General features: G+C 38.8%; 1 protein-coding gene across 1 annotated transcript in view; it reads left to right on the forward strand.

Moving 5' to 3' along the window:
• Positions 1–21,949, forward strand: part of LOC145981304 (ubiquitin carboxyl-terminal hydrolase 40-like) — a 66,868-nt gene that overhangs the window by 40,815 nt on the left and 4,104 nt on the right. The window contains exons 12-15 of the mRNA XM_083114499.1: positions 300–533; positions 10,664–10,985; positions 15,167–15,377; positions 19,065–19,148. Of these exons, the coding sequence (XP_082970625.1) occupies positions 300–533; positions 10,664–10,985; positions 15,167–15,377; positions 19,065–19,148 (851 nt within the window). The remainder of the gene's footprint in view (positions 1–299; positions 534–10,663; positions 10,986–15,166; positions 15,378–19,064; positions 19,149–21,949) is intronic.

Consider the following 21,949-nt stretch of genomic DNA (forward strand, 5'->3'; position numbering starts at 1 on the left):
CTGGAAATCTCGAATTCTGCACATTATTTTCATCTTAAGTGGTTGTTTTTGTATTTCTTGAATAAAAACTAACAATCTCTGAGAAGTTGCAAACACTTATAATGCAGAAAACATCGAGGATTAACCACTTTTAAAAATTACCATTATGAATTTTCCGACTTCAGGGTCCTGAAAAGTCAATATCATTTTCCAAACTCGGGATCAGGAGGGGAATTTTTTTTTCTGGATCCCGGTACTGACTTTTCGGGATCCTGCACACCCCTAGATAAAAGGATAAAATTCATTTCTGTATGTTTTAGGTTCCTCGTGGCATTTACGACGAACGAAGTGGAGTGGCGAACCAGCAGAGCCCCTAGATGACCCTGCAGCAACCCTCAAAGAGGAAGGGGTGAGGCATGGCGACCATCTATGCTTGATGGAAGGTAACGTACCGCTAAGGGGGTTCGTCTCTATCAACTTGTTCCTGTACGAGTTGAGTAATCCTTTCAACTGTGGTGATGATGACGTGGAGAAATTAGTTCAAGGAATGGCAGGTAAAAATGCCTCGAATAATTTTTTATAGTTTACATTCTTCATACTGAATTGCTGTAGTCGAATTTTGTACATCTCTGCTTAAGGGCTGTCCAGTATTGAGTTTTGGATATGACATTTTTGTATTTGTTGTATACTGAAAAATATTTATGTGCTGAAATACCATGAATACTGCAAATACTGGAGATACCCAAGTCAAGAATGTCGAGAAAGTCAAGAAATTTTTATTGTGGTCAAGAATTTACAGTATAGTGAATTTACATTGTTATATACCTCTACTGGGATTTGATAGAATTGAATATACAAGTGACAATCAAATGAAAACCGCAATTAATTTTTTTCCACTATTTTAATGCAGGGATAATGTTCGATTGTACATTATTTTTCTATATGGTTCCGTCCCAGTTCAATGCACTTACGCCATTGGATAGGTAGTGCTTCAATACGGTGTGAGAAAAATTATTTCGGTTGACTGTGTAGCCACTCGTGCACCGCCGATTGGACATCTTCATCAGACTTGAACCTCTGCCCTCCAAGGTGCTCCTTTAATGGACCAAAGATGTGGAAATCAGATGGTGCCAAATCTGGTGAGTATGGCGGATGTGGTAGGCACTTGAAGCATAGGTCATGGATGGTTTTCATGGTTGCACGAGCAGAATGAGGATGGGTGTTATCATGTTGAAGCAAAACACCTGCACTCAGCAATCCCCTTTGCTTTGTGCGTATCGCTGGCCTCAAATGGTTCTTGAGAAGTTCGGTATAGGTGGCACTAGTCACTGTCGTAAGTGTGGACATGTAGTGTTCCAGAATAGGACCTTTCTCATCCCAGAATAAAGTCAACATGACTTTCCCTGCAGAGGGCTGGCTGCAAAACTTCTTTGTTTGCCATTCTTTGCTTGCATGTTTTGTCTCCAGTTGAAAATGGTGCACCCAACTTTCATCCCCGGTGACAATGTGAGCTAGAAAATCCTCACCTTCCTCTTCATAATGCCTCAGCAGTTCTTGACATGCGTCAACCTGATGGGCTTTCAGTTCCTGCGTCAGCTGTCGAGGAACCCACCTGGCGGACACTTTTCTGTAGCGGAGTTCATCATGCACTATGTGTTGTACTGAACCGAAACTCATTCCTGAATAAGCTGATCTGCTGCAGCTATGGACTCCTGTCACAACTTGCTGAGCCTGACCCGGACGTGGAGCATCAGTCAATAAGGTCATACCTTCTGCGAATTTCTTGCACCAATCGTAGACCTGCCGCTGTGACAGACAGGCATCCCCATACTTTGTCTGCGTTCTCCGATGAATATCAACCGGTTTCACACCTTCACTCCATAAAAATCGAATAACTTTACGCTGTTCCTGCTTGGTGCAACTGCGTAGTGGTACCGCCATCTTGAATCAGCTGTTACTCACATCCAACCCCAGCTACTGTTACTGCTTCATACTACCAGCTCGGTAAGATGTCAAGGACTGTGTCTGCTAATTTGCAAATGCCTAGAAAGAAAAAAATAATTTGAATGGCACTTTTGCGGTTTTCATTTGATTCTCCCTTGTAAGTAAAGTAAACTGCTCACGTGTGCTTTAAAGCACATGGCTGAATGAAGGTGGGGTGGTGATGTGATCAGCATCATGCTCCTTGCTACCTTTACCCCCCCCCCCTGAGTTTCCTCCAGGTATCCACTTTATACGATGCTGGGTGGGTGCTCGAGCCATTTGAACAGGTGCAAAAAAATCCTGGTTCTCCCCTGCCGGGGATCGAACCTGGGCCTCTTGTATGATAGTCAGATACCCTAATGACTGGCATATAAAATTGAATGTAAGGAAACCTAAAATTGTATTGAGTTGTGGTTAGGATTTGTTCACTGTTTCTTAAGAATTGCATTATTCTATGCATGAAGTTTTGTAAAAATATTACATAAGGTAATGTGACCATTCTCCATTCAAGATGGAGTCTGAAGCATTAATTTTTACATGCATTAATAATTAAAGCAAGTTTAATCTCTTGTTAAAGTACAACTTCAGTTTTCATCTTAACCGACTTTGTGGTAGGGATTTTTCATTGAATAAAAATATATATTTTCTAAATTTCCAAGTATACCTAAGTAGGGGGTGATTATATAAATGTTAAGAAAAATGTAAAGAAAAAGGAAAGAAGGGTCAAGAATTATGGATTTATTATTTTGGTAGACACCCTGAAATACCAGCACTATTGTAATTTCAGATTTTATTGTATTGATGTTTTGATGTTGCCAGTATCTGCAATTTTCAAACACTGGTTCCAGTTTCGGTAGATCAATATTTTAAGCAACCCTACCTGGCCCTTACATTTGACTGGATATGATCCATTTGACATACTGTTCTTTTATTAATGTATTCTAAAATACTGAAGCTCAGAAGGGTATTTATTAAATGATTCAACCAGGGTTTTAATATCAGTAAAATAATCTAAACGGTGTGTCACTGGTGAGGTCGTCCTACAAACCAATAGCACCACAAAAGACCTTAACACCTATCTTCCCAAATATTCTGTTCAAAATTTTAAACTGACTTATTTGGCCCTTTGTGTGTCTAGCCTGCAATGCTTGAAGCTTGTACAGGAGGCTCACTGATATGAGATTTGAATACTACAGTGCGATCGAAAAGTCCCCACACTCATACTTTGAAAATATGCTACGAGGTCAGTAGGCAACATGAGTTGGCAATGTTGTTAGTAGTGACTGGTATGACCTTGAAGAATGCGATAACGTCCCGGGAGAGCTGCACTGCTATTACAGTCAGTGGTGTGAGTTATTATTGTGCAGTCGGTCGACAATGCCTTTTAAGCGAGCGCAGCGAATCGCTTTGTTAGAAGCATATTTTGAGTGTAAGACATACAGAGGTTTTGTGGAGAAATGGAGACGTCTATTCCCTGATGATCTGGTGCCAGGAAAAAGTGCAGCGTATCATCTTGTTCGCCGATTTCGTGAAACAGGCTCAGTGCATGATCAACAACGAAGTGGAAGACCCAAGGTCGTCACACAGGAATTCCTAGAGAACGTGAGTCAGCAAATGGTGCTATCTCCAAGAAAATCTATACGATGTTTGTCACAAGAAGTTGGAGTATCATATGGATCCACACAGAAGGCACTGAAAGTAGCCAAGTTTCACCCATATCGTGTGAAAGTCGTCCAGGAGCTGAAAGCGTTAGATAAAGATAAGCGTATCAAGTACTGCCGGTGGTTCCGTGCTTTCACACGCAACAATGTGGCCATTCTCGATAAAACTTTTTTACCGACGAAGCATGGTTTCATCTCAGTGGATACATCAACTCAGAAAACACCCGAATGTGGGCAACTGTAAACCCACATGCCCTGCATGAAGTACCACTACATTCTGCAAAGGTCGGTGTCTGGTGTGCCATTTCGCGACGAAGGATTGTTGGACCCCTGTTCTTTGAGGACACAGTGGATGGCGATGTGTACAGGGATTTGGTGCAACAATTCGTGGCTATGTTGGAAGAGGATGAGCGTGAATGTTGGTTCCAACAAGATGGGGCAACGTGCATACTGCAAAACGACACAATGGCTATGTTGCGCGAGTTTTTCGGGAACCGCATCATCTCCAACAATTTGTGGCCCCCTCGTTCCCCCGATCTCACGTCCCCCGATTTCTTTCTTTGGGGGTTCCTGAAAGAATGAGTATATACACACAACCCTCGCACATTGGATGAACTCCGACAAGCAATTTCTGACACTATTGCTGCAATTCCAGCGGAAACATTGAGGAAGGTGTCGCGGAACATGTGTAAGCGTGTAGACATGTGTTTACAGGAACATGTCGGCCATTTTCAACACTTCCTACGAACTGGAAACCAAACACTACTTTGCAATGTCCATAGAGAGTGCAGCATAACCTCCATTGTGTGTTTATGTGATTATGTTCTGTTTGTGTTGCGTTATGTTTGTGTTTTGGAAACTTTTTCCTCATGCGCTTAAAGTTACATGTCATCTTGTTTGTGTTTTACCTACGTTGCCATTATAGTATACCTCACTTTTGGTTTACATTTATTTTTCTGTGTAGTACAAGGACTAAAGCATTTATATATGTATTCCTTTCGTTCCCATGTGTATTACTTTCTACACAATAAATTCTTAAAAAGTGACTGCGGGGACTTTTCGATCGCACTGTATATCCATGTGCAATCAATCCCGATAATAATCTCTGATAAGAAAAGAATTGTTGTCCGTTTGTTTTAAGATCTGGTTTTTAGCATTTTAATCGTGCCTCGAATAAATGTCTTAATAAGTTTTTATTGCTGTGTTATTTACTATACTAATGTTTTACACCTTTGGACACCCTGTATGACACAGCATAATTAACCAATCTTCGTGATTTAATTTTTCAAGTGAATTAACATTTTGATTGTTCCTCATATAATAAGTTATCTGCAAACGTTTGTTGATATGATTTTTCCAATTAAAAAAGTACAGCGATCAAACCACAATTTTAGTGCAAACCAGGATGAATCTGTTTGCCAATCCTTACTAATAAATTAGTGCAACCAACTGCCATTCACTCTACGCCTATTCCAAAGTACAGTAGACTTGCGATTAACAGAGTCCCGATAAACCGAGGCTCCGGGTTAATGGAGGGAGTGGTTGGAAATCATCACGCTTCATAACGCACCCCCTGTTTGTTTACCAAGTCAAGTCACGTCCACGCTGCACGTGTTTGTTACATTGTCGGTGTATCCGATTGTTACGGTGGTGTTTAAATCTGTGTAGGCCTATTCTAAGCCAGTAATGTAGTATGAGTGGCAAACGGAAAAGGTGTGTGGTTTCTCTGGAAATAAAATTCAACGCAATAAAAATGTTGGATAAAGGTGAGTCTATTAAAAAGGTTGCTACTGATTATGGAGTCGGGGAAATGACTGTTGGAGATTGGAGACATAAGCGGAAGGACATTGAAAAGTGAGTGAGTCAAAGTGTGAGCGGGGGCAGTGGTTAGCGTGGAAAACAATGAAGAAAGGTGAATATGAGCAGATGTCCGAGGCTTAATTTTTGTGGTTTTCACATCTTTGAGGTGCAGGAAGTCCAGTAAGTGGTCCTATGGTGCAAACTAAGGCAATAGAATTTCAAAAAAAGTTTAAGGATGGCGAAGAAGGTTTTTCCGCGAGGGATGGATGGGTGGGCAGATGGAAGAAGAGATACGGCATTAGACAGCTCAACATTACTGGGGAAAAATTGTCAGCTAATTCATCTGAAGTTGCTGAATTTCAATCAAAAATGAAAGAAGTTGTTTTGCTTGACGAACTGACATGGGATCAAATCTTCAACTGTGTTGAGACAGGGCTGAACTTCAGAATGCTTCCTAGCAAGACTTTGACAGCGAAATGAGAAAAAAACGCTCTGGGTTCAAAAAGAGTAAGGAAAGAGTGACCATTTTAGCCTGTGCCAACGCATCTGGCTCCCTTAAGTTAAGACCCCTCCTGATTGGAAAGTCAAAAAACCCAAGAGCGTTTAAAAACGTTAATGTCAATTGTCTTCCCACCATGTACAGAAATCAAAAAAGTGTGTGGATGGACAGCACACTTTTTAATGACTTGTTTTTTAAGGAATTCGTTCCTGTGGTTGAGGTGTTTCTAATAAAAAAAAAAAGCTTCCTAGAAAAGTGGTATTGTTGTTGGACAACAACGTGCCTTTGCACCCGGACACCAACGAACTTTGTAGCGGCGATATTAAAGCCATGTTCTTGCCACATAACGTGACCTCACTAATAAAGCCCCTGGATCAAGGGGTTCTTGAGACTACTCAAAGAAACTACCGGCGGAGGCTTCTTCAGGTGTTGATTTCCAGATTGGATGAAGGGATGAGCATAACGGAAGCTCTGAAAAAAAATAACGGTGAAAGATGTTTCATATTGGATTGCGACGGCATGGGATTAAGTTAAGAACTCAACACTTCAAAGATCATGGAGAAAGCTGTTTGGCTTGGAGAAATCCAATGAAACTTTGCAGGGATCGGACAATGAAAATGTCTCTTAACTCGTCCAGCTAGCTAATGAGCTACCAGTGGAAACTCCAATTGAAAATGAAGACGTCCTTGAGTGCTGTAATCAAGATCAACAAATGGAGCTGACTGACGATGCTATTGTTGATATGGTCATCAATCCTGAAGAAAATTACAAGGAGCACGACGCTGACGAGAGCACTCCGAAAATATCACATTCTGAGGGACTGAAGGTGATCGAAGCTGCTATAGCCTACATTGAACAGCAAGAGGAGTCTACGCCGCTTGATCTGCTCTTCCTACAGCGTTGGCGTTACATCGCAGCGTCAAAGAGAGGAAAGAGGTTAGTCCAAAAGACTATGAAAGGCTTTTTGAAAAAGTAATCTTCTCATTTATGTTGTATTAGTAATAAATATTTACTAGACAGTTTTAAGTGTTGTTTCGTCATTTACGACCTATTAGCACATTATCTCCATATTATCTGAGTTTTTCTGTATCCGAGGTAGTCTCGGTCCCAATGAGCTCGGATAATCGCAAGTCTACTGTATTGAGAGTGAGTACCTATAATAACACATGAAACAGACTAATAGATAACCTCTTGGGAATATCTATGTGAACTTACAAGTATCAGACGTTAAACACAATATTCCAGTGGTAATCGTGTCATAATTATCATGCAAGTTGACAAAGATAGAACAAGTTATACAGCTTATTTCTCCCTGACCGAGAGCAGACTTGAAAAACACTAGTATTGTGCTTACAAAACAAGATTAAATATTTCATAACACAAATTCATGATGAAAGTTGTGCGAATTACTCACAAATTTAATATAAATATATTAATAACTTACGTTTTGCGAGGAAGGGAGCAGTTGCGTCCCGAAACGTCGCAGGAGCAACATAGATACTCGCAAAATGTAAGTTATTAATATATTTATATATAAGATTAAATATTTTAAATGTACTATCTCTGACAATGAAATTTAACAATCAAAAATGCAAAATTTGTCAAATGAACTAGTAAAAATTTATTTAACTAAGAACTACGTTTCTCATCTACCACGTAGGTGCACATTCCAAAACTTAAAATCAAAAATGAATATTGTTTTGACAAATACTAATATTGAAGAATATTACAGCAATCCTCATACATGCAATGCATACTTTTGAATCAGCACAGGTTTTTTTTTTATCAGGGAACATATTTATCTTCACATATGATACTAAAATCTAAGTTATTATCTTTGTGAATCATGATATGTTAGGTCGAAAATTGGTACTTTTATTTGCCATATTTTGACACATATCAGCTTTTAGTACATATTTGAGTTATTTTTACATATAATTTACATATTTTCAAATATTTTCAAACATTTGGCGACATATATTCCATATTCATGCTATTACTTCATTTTCTCTCCTTGAGTTAAATTATCAAAGGTTTTCTGTACATATGTATTCTTCGTTCTTCTTGTCAACGACAGAGAATGCAAGCTTAATCCTTCCCCAATTAGTCTTTGTGCATAAAGTAGATACAGGGTGCCCCCAAAAAAGGTAACCAAAACATAAGGTAATGACAATTATTTGGTTACCTTTTTTTGGGCCACCATTTATATGTTTACTGTAAAATGTCAGATCAAATTAATTTTTATCATTAATTAGGGATGGGACAGATTAATCGGTACTCTATCGGTATTGGCCGATATAGGCATATCAATGTATCGGTTTATCGGTAAAATTACCGATTATTTTACCAATCCGATATATCTATAACTATCTTATAATTTAGTGCAAAATTCTGCCATATTGTTATAATTTTTATGGATAATCTTCATGCCCTACTTTTTTAAAAGGTGAATGTCTAAATATACATCTTCTTTTGCACTGTAGTCACCTTGAAACAAACATTAATTAAGGAGGTTAATGAACTATTCAGGTTCTTGAAGGACCATTTGGAATTTTATATCGGATTGGTAGAATATTGGTTATCGGTATCAGCCAAAATTTCATATCGACCCATTCCTATTACAGTAAAATTTCTCAATATGGGACAGGTCTGGGGGGAAAATTAATGTCCGTTATTAAGAAGTGTCCGCTATTTAGAAAGAAGTGTAGGATGTTACACAATGTACGTACTTTACGAACATAATGTTGTTGACTTCAACCTTTTCGCTTTAAAGTCAGTCGTTTGCGTTTCTGCGACATCGTAGCAAAAGTGACACACACTTCTCAAGATAACCACAAAGAATACTGTCTGCTGTCTGCACTTTTAAAAAGAAATACGTTAGGTGTAAAAGGAAACAATGCACGCTAGTTCAAAATACTGGCCATAGTTGCAGTGGCGTATGCAAGGGGGGGTTATGGGGTTAACCCCCCCTTGAGCTTGTAAAATATTATGAAAAATGCTGTGGAAAAAAATAAATGGCCAATTTTTCACAGTCAAAGATCTGGGACAATAATATTACTATTACTACTACTACCACTACTAATAATAATAATAATTTGAATTATTATTTCCATGCAGCATGGAGAAAAGCACAGCATTCCAAACACACGCGTCTTTCAGAGTGATGCCTTGAAAATAAACACTAGTTTATGAGGTTAGGTTAGGGTAACTATGATTTAAAAGAGGAAAACGTATCTCAGTTGCAACAATGTTCAATACACTGGCGCACGCAGGATTTTTTTTTCGGGAGGGGCTGGAAGAGTAAATGTGGATAGCACATGGCTTCGTTTTGGAGGGCACGATGCATAATTAAATATTTCGTATTTTTGGAGCTTTTCAGTCTATTAAAATTGTATTCAAAGACAAAAATGGTAATCGGGATTCACTTTAAAAGAGGTTTCGCAATTACACATTTTCATTTTTGAAAGTTCTTAACAGATTTTTATTTGAAAATTCTGATTTTCTCAAAATTTTGGTAGGGGCTGGAACACCATCGACCATCCCTCATCCCTCTATGTACGCCAGTGTTCAACGAACATATATTTTTTTGTGGGAACAATGAGAATTAACTAAATAACGTTCTTGGTTCGTTGTAAGAGGAAAATATATAGGCAAAGTCTATGCAGACAAGAATACAGTCACCAGTTCGCCTTCCCATTGTATTGTTTACTGCAGCACATTTGAATGTCTCTCTTTAAAATGTCTCACCTTGTTGACCAGACAATTGTTCAAACGACAATAAGCTGAACTATTGCAAAATGTTTTGTTGGTAAGAACTGCAAGATAATCCAGATGTGAATTATCGGGGACATTTATGTGGGGAAAAATCTGGAAAAATTCCAACCAATTTCGGGAATCGAATCCGGATCTCCCGCGTGATTGTCACTTGTCAGACGCTCTACCGACCAGATCACCGCAGCTCCTTGGATGAGTTCCATACTTTGATTATTTCAATTTATTTTAATATATTTTCTTGTATTTATGGATCTTCTTCACCCTTCTGTCTCTCCTCGTTGACCAGACAATTATTTCGTAACAAAGAATCAAAAAAATGCTCCCAGGATTTGATAAAAATCGAATGACTAAAAAGTAATTTTGTTCTATTGTTTTCGTAAATGGTATATTTATGTAGATCTCTACTACTTAATACTAGTAGTGGTACTAGTGGTATTATTAGTAGTAATTCAGCTAATTAATTAATTATAAGTATTATTAATTAATTGTGATTATTATTATTTAATTAAAGTATAATAAAACAATAGTAATGTGAATTTGGAAAAAAGTTTTAGAAATAACACCCCCCCTTGATGAAATCCTGCGTATGCTACTGCATTGTTGTGTGGAATTCCTGGAATTGCTACCTTTTTCTTTCAGGCTGTCCATTATTAAGAAGATTTATTTGCATTGGCAGGTAGTTTTCAGTGTTCGTGTCCATTATTGAGAAGTAATCATTAATTCCCATGTATTTCTGCCGGGGAATTTAAAAATGTCTATAATTTAGGAGAAGTTTCACTGTAATAATATTTGTTATTATTTTTCAACTTGAATGTTTTTGAAAATTTGCCTTAAAAAACCTGAAATTTTTATCTGTGTCATACTGTAACCACTGTGCATAAATGTGATGGTGTCAGTTTTATATTTTCATTATTGTTCATTTCCGTACAGTTGCTGTTATATTCATCCTCGGTTTTGTTTCTTCCAGACATCTGTGCCGATCTGTTATCATCTCCAAAAATGGACCAGGTAGCAAATCCAGATTCGAAAGCTTTTGGCTTGGGACCTTTGGAAATAGGGCAGCAATGCACGCTTGATAATTTCAAGCAGCAAGTGATTGATTGTATCGTCGGTTCAAACAGTCACAATCTCTCAACGGAAAACATCCGTCTGCGGATGATTGAGCAGGATGGAGAGAATTCTAGTCTGGGGAGAATTCTCCGGGGCCACGCTCAATCCCTTCAGGGCCAGAAACTCTCAAATGGTTCTGCAGTAGGAATTCAGTTGCTTCCACATGCAGAGGACCTTGGGTAAGTCTTCAAATGGAAAAAAAATGTCTTGTTAGGCCAGATGCACACCAGATCCGACACGACGCGACAAGTCATTCTTGTCGCAAACCGTCTCCATCCCTTTTGGATGGCCACACGCCGGACAAAACATTTTCTCGAGTCACCTTGGGATGGTTTGCAACAAAATAATGAAGGCTGTGGAATTTGGTCTCGTGTGGAGCAGCTTGCAACAGAATGATTTGTGCATGCATCAATCTATTCATTTCAGGCACAGACATCCAATCGCAGCCCGGAAATGAGGTCAACTTGAAACCAGTTGTCATTGAATCTTATACAGGTGGCGCAAAAAGAATGCATGTATTTGAAATAAGTGTAACGTGGTTGATATTCAAAATACAACCGTTTTATTAACACCGAAACCATCGATAAGAAATGCAGTTTAGATAGGTATACAGTGATGATTTAAGTATGGAAGATGATGTCGAAACAATGCGGAACTTTGAGGAGAGGCTTGGAATGTGTGTACAGCAACAATGACATCATCTTCCATACTTAAATCATCACTATACCTATTCAAACTGCATTTCTTATCGATGGTTTTGGTGTTAATAAAACGTTTGTATCTTGAATATCAACGACGTTACACTGATTGCAAAAACATGCATTATTTTTGCGCCACCTTGCATGAAATGGTCATACTGTATTTTCTAACCAATTATTTTCTAGAAATATATTCAATTCGCAACATATAAACTGATACATCAGTTCTACATTCACATTGACACACAGATTCTGCTTATAATGAATCCTTACATGCTTACCACATTATTAAAGAGAGACCAAGATCTACTACGTAAGTGGACGAAATCTGCAATCAAATTTTAGCCAACAAACAAAAGTACTCGTCATATCGTGTTGCTATGTAACTTGTAGTGTTGCATCGCACCATGTCATGACAGATCCGGTGTATGGCTGGCCTTAATTTTAAACTATAACTTACAGTTGGATGACGGCAAGCTTCAATGGTGTCGCATATCGTCTCACATCTGATATTATTCAATTTTTTTTTTATTCTGTGTTACACCCAAAATAAAACCCGAGAGGGAGAGGCTTTTTTTTGTCCTGTCCAAGAGGCTATGTTGTCAGTGTTGCTATTTTTTTTATCAAAAAAGGGCTGATTTGATACTGATGCCGATGTATCAACCGGCCCCTGTGGCAGAGTGGTTAGTACATCGTGCTACGATGCCAGGGTTCCCTGGTTCGAATCCCGATCTGGATGTTTGTTGAGTGTCAATTCATCAATTTCATCATATCATCACTCATCTCCATCTTCACAATTAGCCAAAAAGTGGCACAAAAGCGAAGTAAAATAAAGCAAATCAATCATCCGATGCCGGATATCGCTACAGTTTTATTTACTAATACTCACCAATAAATTTCCAGGGTTTTGATCGTTCAAGGAGTCCGCAAAATTCGAAGTTTCCATTGATTTTGTACCAATATTGTGTGAAAAAAATTTATTTTGTGATTACATAACACGTATTTTTATATTCTGGTGTAGTTTTTTAATATTTTGAAACAAATGTCTGTTAAATTGATGCTTACAAGTGGAGGGGTATACTTTTACACTAATATTAATAATTATTTGGAAAAACCTTTAATTGTTACAATTTTCAAGCATCGGTGTTAGTAACAGTGGGAATCATGGGTGTGGTCAGAAATTTTTGTGAGGTGGGTCAAGCAACTGAAAAAACTTGATAGTAAAAATAATAACAATAATTATTATTATCATGCTTATGATTATAATTATAAAATAATAACTTACAGTGCTCAAAAAAAGTGTTGCATATTCAGGGTTTGTGATCATTTTATTGTACTAGATACATGGAAACATATTCAAGAGTACAGGGGAGACATACAAACAGAAAGAGAACAGTGCAGCCATGCAGAAGAAACAAAATCTCACCAGAATCACAAGATTGAAAATGTGAGATGTGAAACACAAAAGAAAGGAAGGGCAATACCGTATACCTACGGCTCGCAGGGATGCCTGGGATCAACGGATGGGAGTTCAGTACCGTGTATAGCCACCTCGAGCCCGAAGGCATGCTTGAACATGCAGAGGCATGCTAAGGATAAGAGTATTCAACTTCTCCTGAGGAAGACTGTCCCACTCTTGAATGGTAGCCTCCCGCAATTGCACCTTGTTCACAGGAGGATTTTCGCGGCTGACAATTACTCGCTTCAGGTGTTCCCATGCTTGCTCCACACAATTCATGTCTGGAGAATACGCCAGCCACACCGTGCGTCGAATGTCATGCAGATCAAGGAACTCTTGATCCACTCTGGCTCGATGTGGTTGAGCGTTATCATCCACCAGTGTGAAGCCATCCCCCACAGTTGTAGAGAAACCTGCTATCACAGGTTCGAGAATAGCGTTTCTGTACATCAGACAAGTCATGTGACCCTGGAGAGGAATTAGGGGCGTACGTCGATCAAACATGATTCCACCCCAAAACATGAAGGAGTCCCCCCCCGATGCTGGTGACGTTCCTGGATAATGGGCTCGTTCAATCTCTCATCTGATCATCTCCAAACCCTTATGCTTTTGCTTAATGGGTGCAAACTGATGGTGACCTCGTCTGTAAAGAGCGTGTGCTCCCACTGTTCCTGACTCCATTCGCCGTACATTGTTACCCACTTTACACGGTCTCTCTTATGGTGTGGTTTCAGAGGAACCTTGGGTATGGGTCTTCTTGATGTCAATCCTTCCTCATGAAGTCGATTCCGCACCGTCTGATTGGAAACATTCACTCCTGAGGCCCTCTGCAGATCCTGGCACAAACTGGTAGCAGTTGCAATGGGTCTACGACGTGCCGAAATCACGTGCGGATAAGACACGGAAAATGCCTCCCATCGGGCTGCTTTCAAATCTGCTCAGGGATTATGTGGCAACTACTGCCCTCTATCTGCTGAATATCAAACTCACTTTAGGCATTATGTCGGTTTCTGTCTCGGGCATTGCTCACATAATGAGCATTGTATACCTCTTGGGGATATTGTGACTCAAACCGCATGCACTCATAATATGCAAAACTTTTTTTGAGCACTGTATATTAACTGATTCCAACAAACTGTTTGTATTATTATTATTATATCCTTGTGGGAACTTTTATACTTGATCCACTTGATGAGTGAATCTCCAGCACATGTATTTTTTTATTATTATTTAACATTTCATACAATTATTGCACTGAAATGCACAATTATTCTATTTTGTTTTAACTTTTACACACCTCAGTCAAGAAAAAGCTTTAAAAGTTAGGAATAAATTTTAGTTAGTGTTTTCATTGCGTTGCCTGTCACACAAAACTGTTTTTGTTTTTTTAGGAATTTTGAAAGCTGTGAATCTATATGTTCTTTTGTTTAAGTTATAGAATATGAAGTCATAAAACTGGTTCCTGTTTTTATCACTCAATTGTTTACAATTTAAGGCACTTTTCGATTCATTATTCTGTTATTAACAGTAAAAATAAACAACCATTCTTATATTTTTGTAACTTGAAATGAACGATGCCAATTTCCAGGGAGGGTGGTGGACGGACCTGACCCCTCCTCCCCCCCCCATCCCGGTACCCATGGTGGAAATCAATAAGATCATCGGTATGGCCAACAGCTTAGTCTTCATCAAAATAGGCCTCCCCAATGGTGCAGTGGTGGCATCGTCGCCTTGTAATCAAGAGATCCAAGGTTCAATATCTGGTGGAGGCACATAGTGGTTCGGATCCCACTTTAAGCTGTAGGCCCAGTCCCAATTAGCCTTACTGTGCATCAAGTGGACTTAATACATCAATTCAATCAATCTAATCAAAATAATATACATATTTCCATGGCATTATAATCTGCTGTCTGAAAATGTTATTTTAAAATAATTTTGAAAGCTACAGTTTTTACGTTAGATATTACCACAGCATCATAGACAGAGTACAGAGGGATTCAAAAGTCACCATACATAGCATACATATCATACAAAGCAGTTTTGTGGTTACGCAATATGTTCAGTATGTTCCTCCTGGAGGATGATGATGCATTCATCCTTCGTCAATGTTATTGTGTGGCAACTTTTGAATCACAGTGTACTCTCACAGCATTTACCATACCTCACCATGAAAGATTGAAATGCCATGTTTTATGTTTTGCAGACCTCATCAGATAGTTTTGGAGGTGTGGCTTCATGTACCCGGAAGCCGTGAGTACGAGAGTCCGCGAGAGTTAATATGGGATGCGTCGGACGCTTCCCTCAAGTCCCTCCAGCAGTCTGTAGCAGACTTGCTACATTTGCCTGCAGAAAGGTTACTCCTTGCAAAATACTTACCTAGCAAAAGGGATTGGCTAGTACTGAAGGAAGAGCAGGTATTTATCCTGATTTTTTTAATGTACTTTGTTACTAGCGTGATAGAATAGTATGTTTTTAAATATCATTATAGTTGACATGTTACTAAGGAAGCCGACTCTAAGGATATCAGGACCTCCCCGTTGGCACAGTGCTTGCGTCGTCGCCTTGTAATCAAGGGGTCCCGGGTTCAATACCCGGTGGAGGCACATAGTGGTTCGGATCCAGTCCCGATTGGCCTATCTGTGCATAAAGTGGACTTAAAACACCAACTCACTCACTCTACGGATATCATTTTTGCTTATTTTTAACCCTTTCGGTGCACATGCCATCACTGTTCAGATCTCAAGTTTTGTGTATGAATACAAAATACTACAGTTTACAACATAATTTACAAAAATTTTATGTAATTTTCTTCAAGTGCCATCCAAAAATTTCCAAAAATCTACATTTTTTGTTTGTTTGTACTCTCCTTATTACTTTTGTTACTATGTACAGTACAGACCTTAGAATTTTTATACAAATACAAAATACCGGGCTACCACAAAAGAAATAGACACTTTCAATGCTTTATAAATCCAAAACTATTTATGTTAACAGGAAACACTTTTCACTGTTTTATAAAATAATTCTTTAATTTTTGTTTCGGGAACTCATAGATGTTCAATATGTGCTCCTTGTGTCACACGGCACACATCAAGACGATAGTCAAATTCAACCCAAACCCGGTTGCGTCTACACTTTTCACAGATGCCGTGATGCGTTGTTTCAACTCATCTAAATCATTAGGAAGTGAGGGGACGTACATCCTGTCTTTGACAAATCCCCAAAGAAAAAAGTTGCATGGTGTGAGATCATGGCTCTGTGGTGGCCACTGTGCGAGAGCGCGGTTGTCGTCTGATGCACGATAGATCCAGCGCTGTGGAAGGGGTTCGTCCAGAAAAGTCCTAACACCTTGGTGCCAGTGAGGTGGTGCTCCGTTGTGCTGGAAGATAAGTTTCCCCCGTCCTGATGCAGTTAAGGCATCAAGCAATTCCTGTTACTGTGTCTTCTTCAAAGAACAAGGTTCCATAAACCTTCATTCAGGATAGGGCACAGAAGACATTCACTTTTGCAGAATCTCGCACATGTTCAACCATCATCGTCGGACGTTCAGTCCCCCTTATTCAGACGTTTTGTTTATTCACTTTGCCACTCGCGTGAAAAGTTGTTTCATCACTGAAAATTAACCACTCGATGAAGCCATCTTCTTCATACGTTCCTGCATTTCAATGCAGAAATGTCGACGTTTAACTTTGTTATCTTCCTTTACATGCTGTAATAACTGCAAAAGCGTCATTTTCAGTCTCTTCCGTAAAATTTTCCACACAGTTTGTTGTGGCAGTTGTAGTTTCAAACTTGCCCTTACTGTGCACTTTTGTGGACTTCGCTGGAAAACATAATTTCTTCAAGCATCAGTGTTTTCATCCTCCAAAAATTAAAAAATCTCTTTTCTTTATAAGAGCTGAGGTAGCTCAGTTGGTAGAGCATCTGGTTAGCACGTGGAAGACCCAGGTTCAAATCCTGGGACAGGTGATTTGGACAAGGAATTTTTCCAGTCTTTTCCCTGTTTCTTTGCGGCTCTCAGGGCCACCCAGCCTCGTAAATGGATACCTACAGGGAGGGTAAAGGTGGATGTGCGTGATGCTGATCACATCATCCCAACTATGACCGAGATCAAGAATATGTGGAGCTCTATACCTTTGTATTTACTTCTATACAATTTTAAATTTTGCATTCCAATATTGTATTTTGTGTATTATATATTTTGTATTTTGTGTGTTATATTCATGGCATTAAGACTTGTGTGTATGAGTATAATGTGTGTGTGTGTGTGGACTTATGTGAAATGACTTAATGTACTTTGTGTATAATATAATAATGTGTAATTTTATGTGTATGGTTGAGTGGAAGAAAAGGCTTTGTACGGCCTTAACTCCGCCATTTAAAACAAGGCGTTAATAAATAAATAAATACATCACCCCATATGCCTTCATGGCATGTATGCACATCCACAGGAGTACCTTTACTTTCTTACTATATTTTTCTTTATTCTCACCTTATTACTCAGTTTGTATGTACCGTACAGACCTTACATTTTGTGTATGATTTCAAAGTACTCCACATTATAATATACCTTTCAAAAAATGTGTAATTTCTTGAAGGATCAGTCTTATTATTACAAAATATTCAAAAATCGAAAAAAATATGTTCATTATATCTATTTTTCTAAATATTCAGTGAATGATGTCACTTCCTACAGTCTCTTCTTCAGTTCAGACCCAGATTCCTTACCTAACCTAACCTCCTCCAGACAACACTGAATGAATATCATCCTGGGAGAGTATCTGCCGGGAACAACCTGGAGCAGTTTTGTCAGCCGTTTTGCCAGATGAGAAAATGGACAGCACGTGGACTAGCAGTATCAGAGAAAGAACAAAGAAGGAGCACTTGTGCTGCCCTCAAGTGGGCAAGTTATGAAATGAAATATCAAAAGTTTGCAGCAAAACATTTGACGGAATGACATGGAAACATGTACACATTGCCATAAGCACTGAAAATTGAAGAATGTATATCTTATGTTATCTGCGATTTGTGCACCATAGAGGAACACTTAGATATATATGTTCTCCGAACCGAAAGGCTTAAACGTAAGAGCAGAAAAACAGATGGGTTGACGAATTATATTTTGGACCAATACAATGTCCTCATTAGTGGAAGCATCAAGTTAAAGATGAACGTTATCATTTTCCATACCAAGTACACAGGAGTCTAATCATTAATTCATATTATTTTTAATAGCCACTTTGTAGCGTATTAATCAACATAAAGATTTACTTGCAACAGTCACAAAATAATAAATGTATACTCTAGATCAGTGATTCTCAACCTTCGTGAGCCACGACCCTGTAAATTCGTTTTTTAGATGTCAATGCCAGAATCCCAACAATTTTACTCGTAATTAGCTTTGCTATTTTTTAAAACTTAATGTATGTTTATTAAAACGTCTGCTTGAAATTAATATTCATAAATAAATTATGTCCTAATCATGGAGAGTATTAGGTCTATTACGTCCGGGATGGTTGTCAAATGTAAAATTTGGTTTAAATTACTTGACAATGACTGGATCTAGTAGAATCTTTTAGTTAAATATGGCCAATATCATTAAATTAATTTGGTAAATGATGGCAGTATATTTGGTAATGAGAATTGCTGCGCAAACTGAATTGACCATGCTACCTGTATGTCAACCCCCAAATCTGGAGGCAGAAAGCACCTCCCCACCCCACCCCTGCCAGCCAGCTCCAGCAGCTCAGGCTGCAAGTTGCTTCATCCTTCCGGCCCCACGGTTGTAATTCAAATTTGTAGGCTGCACGGACGATAGTCCCCTCTCAGTGTCTTTGATTTCTCACCAGCGCTGGCAAGAAAAAATTCCCTTTATCGCCAATGGGTGAAAAAAAATATCCACGTTGTTGCCAGTTAATGAACGTCAGTGCCTGGTACCGGGCAGTTGGGAAATACTGCTCTAGATTACATCAGAGGCTTTTTTAGTACTTGTGTGCATTTTCACAAAATTTAAATAAATTGTTCATCTTATGCCAAACTGTACCCCCACAGTCTTAATGTTTGAAAATTATCGTGTTCTTAAACTGTGATTTTTCTTCCAGGAACCATCGGCTTGGAAAAAGAGCACAAAGACACTTCGTTGTCCTCCATATTCCATTGCAGATGGGAGTGTCATTGGAGTTAAGGTAAATATGGTTTTTTTATATATGAAGCACTAACTCCCCCCCCCCCCTGGAAATTGACATCGTTCAAGTTACAAAAAAAGCAGAAACCTTGTTATTTTTATTGTTAATCACGGAAATAAACTTCAGTTAGTTATTTTAACTGAATAACGAAAGTAATGACTACATTAGATGGAAGAAATTGTATACAATACAGGAACCAGTTATGTTCAACGATTTAATTCAAAGAATAAATGGTTCCATAGTTCTCAAAACTCCAAAAAAATTTCCACTAACTTTATGAAATGAAAAAGCAGTTGTGGATCGAGGGACAGAGTCTCCCCAAGGACGTAATAATAATATTAATAAATTTATAATAAAATTGTTATTTATCCTTAGTTTATACAGTGGTTGGTTGGTTGATTTGGTGTTTTAAGTCCACTTTATGCACAGCGAGGATAATCGGGAATGGACCTACAGTTTAAAGTGGGGTCCGAATAGGTTTGCCATTTATTTTTTTTGTGTCCAACCCAGGACATATTCAGGATCAACTTTTTACTGCTGTATTTTAGTTTTCTTTTACAAAAATAAATTGAAATTTCTTAAAAGCCTTAACATTTTATTGGAACATTAAACTATAAATTGTACAAGAAAAAATATTAACATTATTTTCTAAAATCTCTTTTGCTGAAGCAGTAGCATTAATAGCAGTCCTATGATAAACTGTTTTCACGTGGTCTTCAATATCACCTCTCCCTTTATGTGCAAGAGAAAATACTCCATTACAGAGTGTACATTGCACACGTTCACTGTCACTGTCGTTACACAGTTTCAATAATTTGTATTCCTGCTGCAGGTTAACGTTAAATACACACTTTCATTTGCCCATTGCCAAATGCAAAGCCCTTGTGAATAGTTATAATTATCAAAAATGTGTAGACGAGTTACTTCACACGCTTGCAAGACAATCAAGACACACACAGAAGTACTGAAACGGAACCATTCAGAAGTCGATTTCTCGAAGAAAGAAAAGAATCGATCCTTATAATCGATCGATCCTTGCTGGTCATAAATTCTGGTCGTCAGTATTCAATACCGTTAGCTATTTTCATGTTCAGATTCTCAAATCCCCGGACAGCACTAAAAAACCAGGACTGTCCGTGCTAATCCCGGATGTATGGCAAGCCTAGGTCCGAACCACTTGTACTTCCACCGGGTATCAAACCCGGGACCCCTTGATTAGTTTATACAATGGTATTAGAAAGTATTGTTGGATTTTATTGGCTGACGCCAAACAATACTTTTCTGAAACGTGTTGTGAACCTATCTTCCACGTAGTACACCCTGGACTACATTTTGCAGACTAACAAGGCTCTGGCGACTGGCCCTACGGCCAGTATAATTCTGTGTGTTGTCCTGTATTTTGTCCTTGTGTGTGCTGAGTGCCCCTTTACAGCCTCAGCTTTTTATGGAAGTCAGAATGTTTTAATATTTTAGTGGCATGACATAACAATTATGTTTTTTTAGTTATGGTAAGTTCTGGACCCCGTATAATGTGACGGGTGTAAAATAGCAGTGCTGATGCACCCAAAATTCAAATTTTCTGAAACTTTGGTCTTTGAAGGGCTCCGCAAAAATGCTGCATGACACTTTCGCGAAGTTTAATATGCAAGAAGTTAGGCAAAAATTGAAGTTTCTTTTATTTTGTACCAGTTTAGTGTGAAACAACTGAATTTTATGATAATATGTAATTCTTGAATATTTTAAAGCAAACATCTTGGTAATTGATGCACATAAAAATAACCCGCGGCACAACAGCCTGTGAGGTCCAGGGCCTACCTACCGACTGCCGGCCAGCCTTGCTCCCACTTTCAGAGGTGGCAAATCATCCAACTTGTTAGGGGGTGACATGTGGTCAGCACGACGAACCCCAAGTCATCGTCGAAGATTTCCGTGACCGGGTTATGCTACTCATTTGTAGCTCCCCAATTTCCTCGCGATGATGGGTGGTCATCGTTCCCATACACAGGCCGAAATCTCAGGAGAGAAGTTGTTAAGCTTCCCCACAGGAGACTCAAACCTATGCTTGTCCCCTAACTGTAGCCCAAAGCCTGACGATGCCTTAGTCCACATGGCCACAGTGTGAGACATTGATGCATATATGATACTTAAAGTGAAATACTAAAACACTAATATCAATTTATATTTTGAACAACTTTTAATTATTACAACAGGGTGTTTACCTGTCAAGAATGTCAAGAAATCAAGGTAGGTCAAGAAAGTCAAGAAATTATACTTGTGGTCAAGAATTTTTGCTATTTTTTACAGAATAGTGAATTTACATTGTTATATACGTGGATGGATCAGAAGAAAAGGTTACAACAACAAATATAAGAAACACAGTATGACCTGGTATGAATTGATGATGTATTCTAAGAAAGCTATACACACCTTGGCGATTGAGACATTTATCAGACCGCTGGACCAACTTGTTGATGTCATCTTGGTAGAAATCATGTCCCTGCTCATTGAACCACTTCGTGACATCTGTCTGGACGTCATCTTCGGACGAGAACCGTGTTCCATACAAGTGTGCTTGTGCTTTCAGATGGGGAGAAAGCAATAAGTCACTGGGGGCCAAGTCTGGGCTGTATGAGGGAATGGTTCCACACTTCCCACCTGAAACGTTGCAGCAACTGTTGAGTCTGGCGGGCCGTGTGTGCTCTTGCATTGTCATGAAATAAGATAACACTCTCACTATACACTTCCATGAGCTGACGATGAATATCCGCTGCCGGAACTTTCCTCACCCACAAGTAGCGTAC

This window comes from Lepisma saccharinum, chromosome 29 (assembly GCF_977018435.1).
Source record: "Lepisma saccharinum chromosome 29, izLepSacc3.1, whole genome shotgun sequence".
NCBI classification, from domain to species: Eukaryota; Metazoa; Arthropoda; class Insecta; order Zygentoma; family Lepismatidae; genus Lepisma; species Lepisma saccharinum.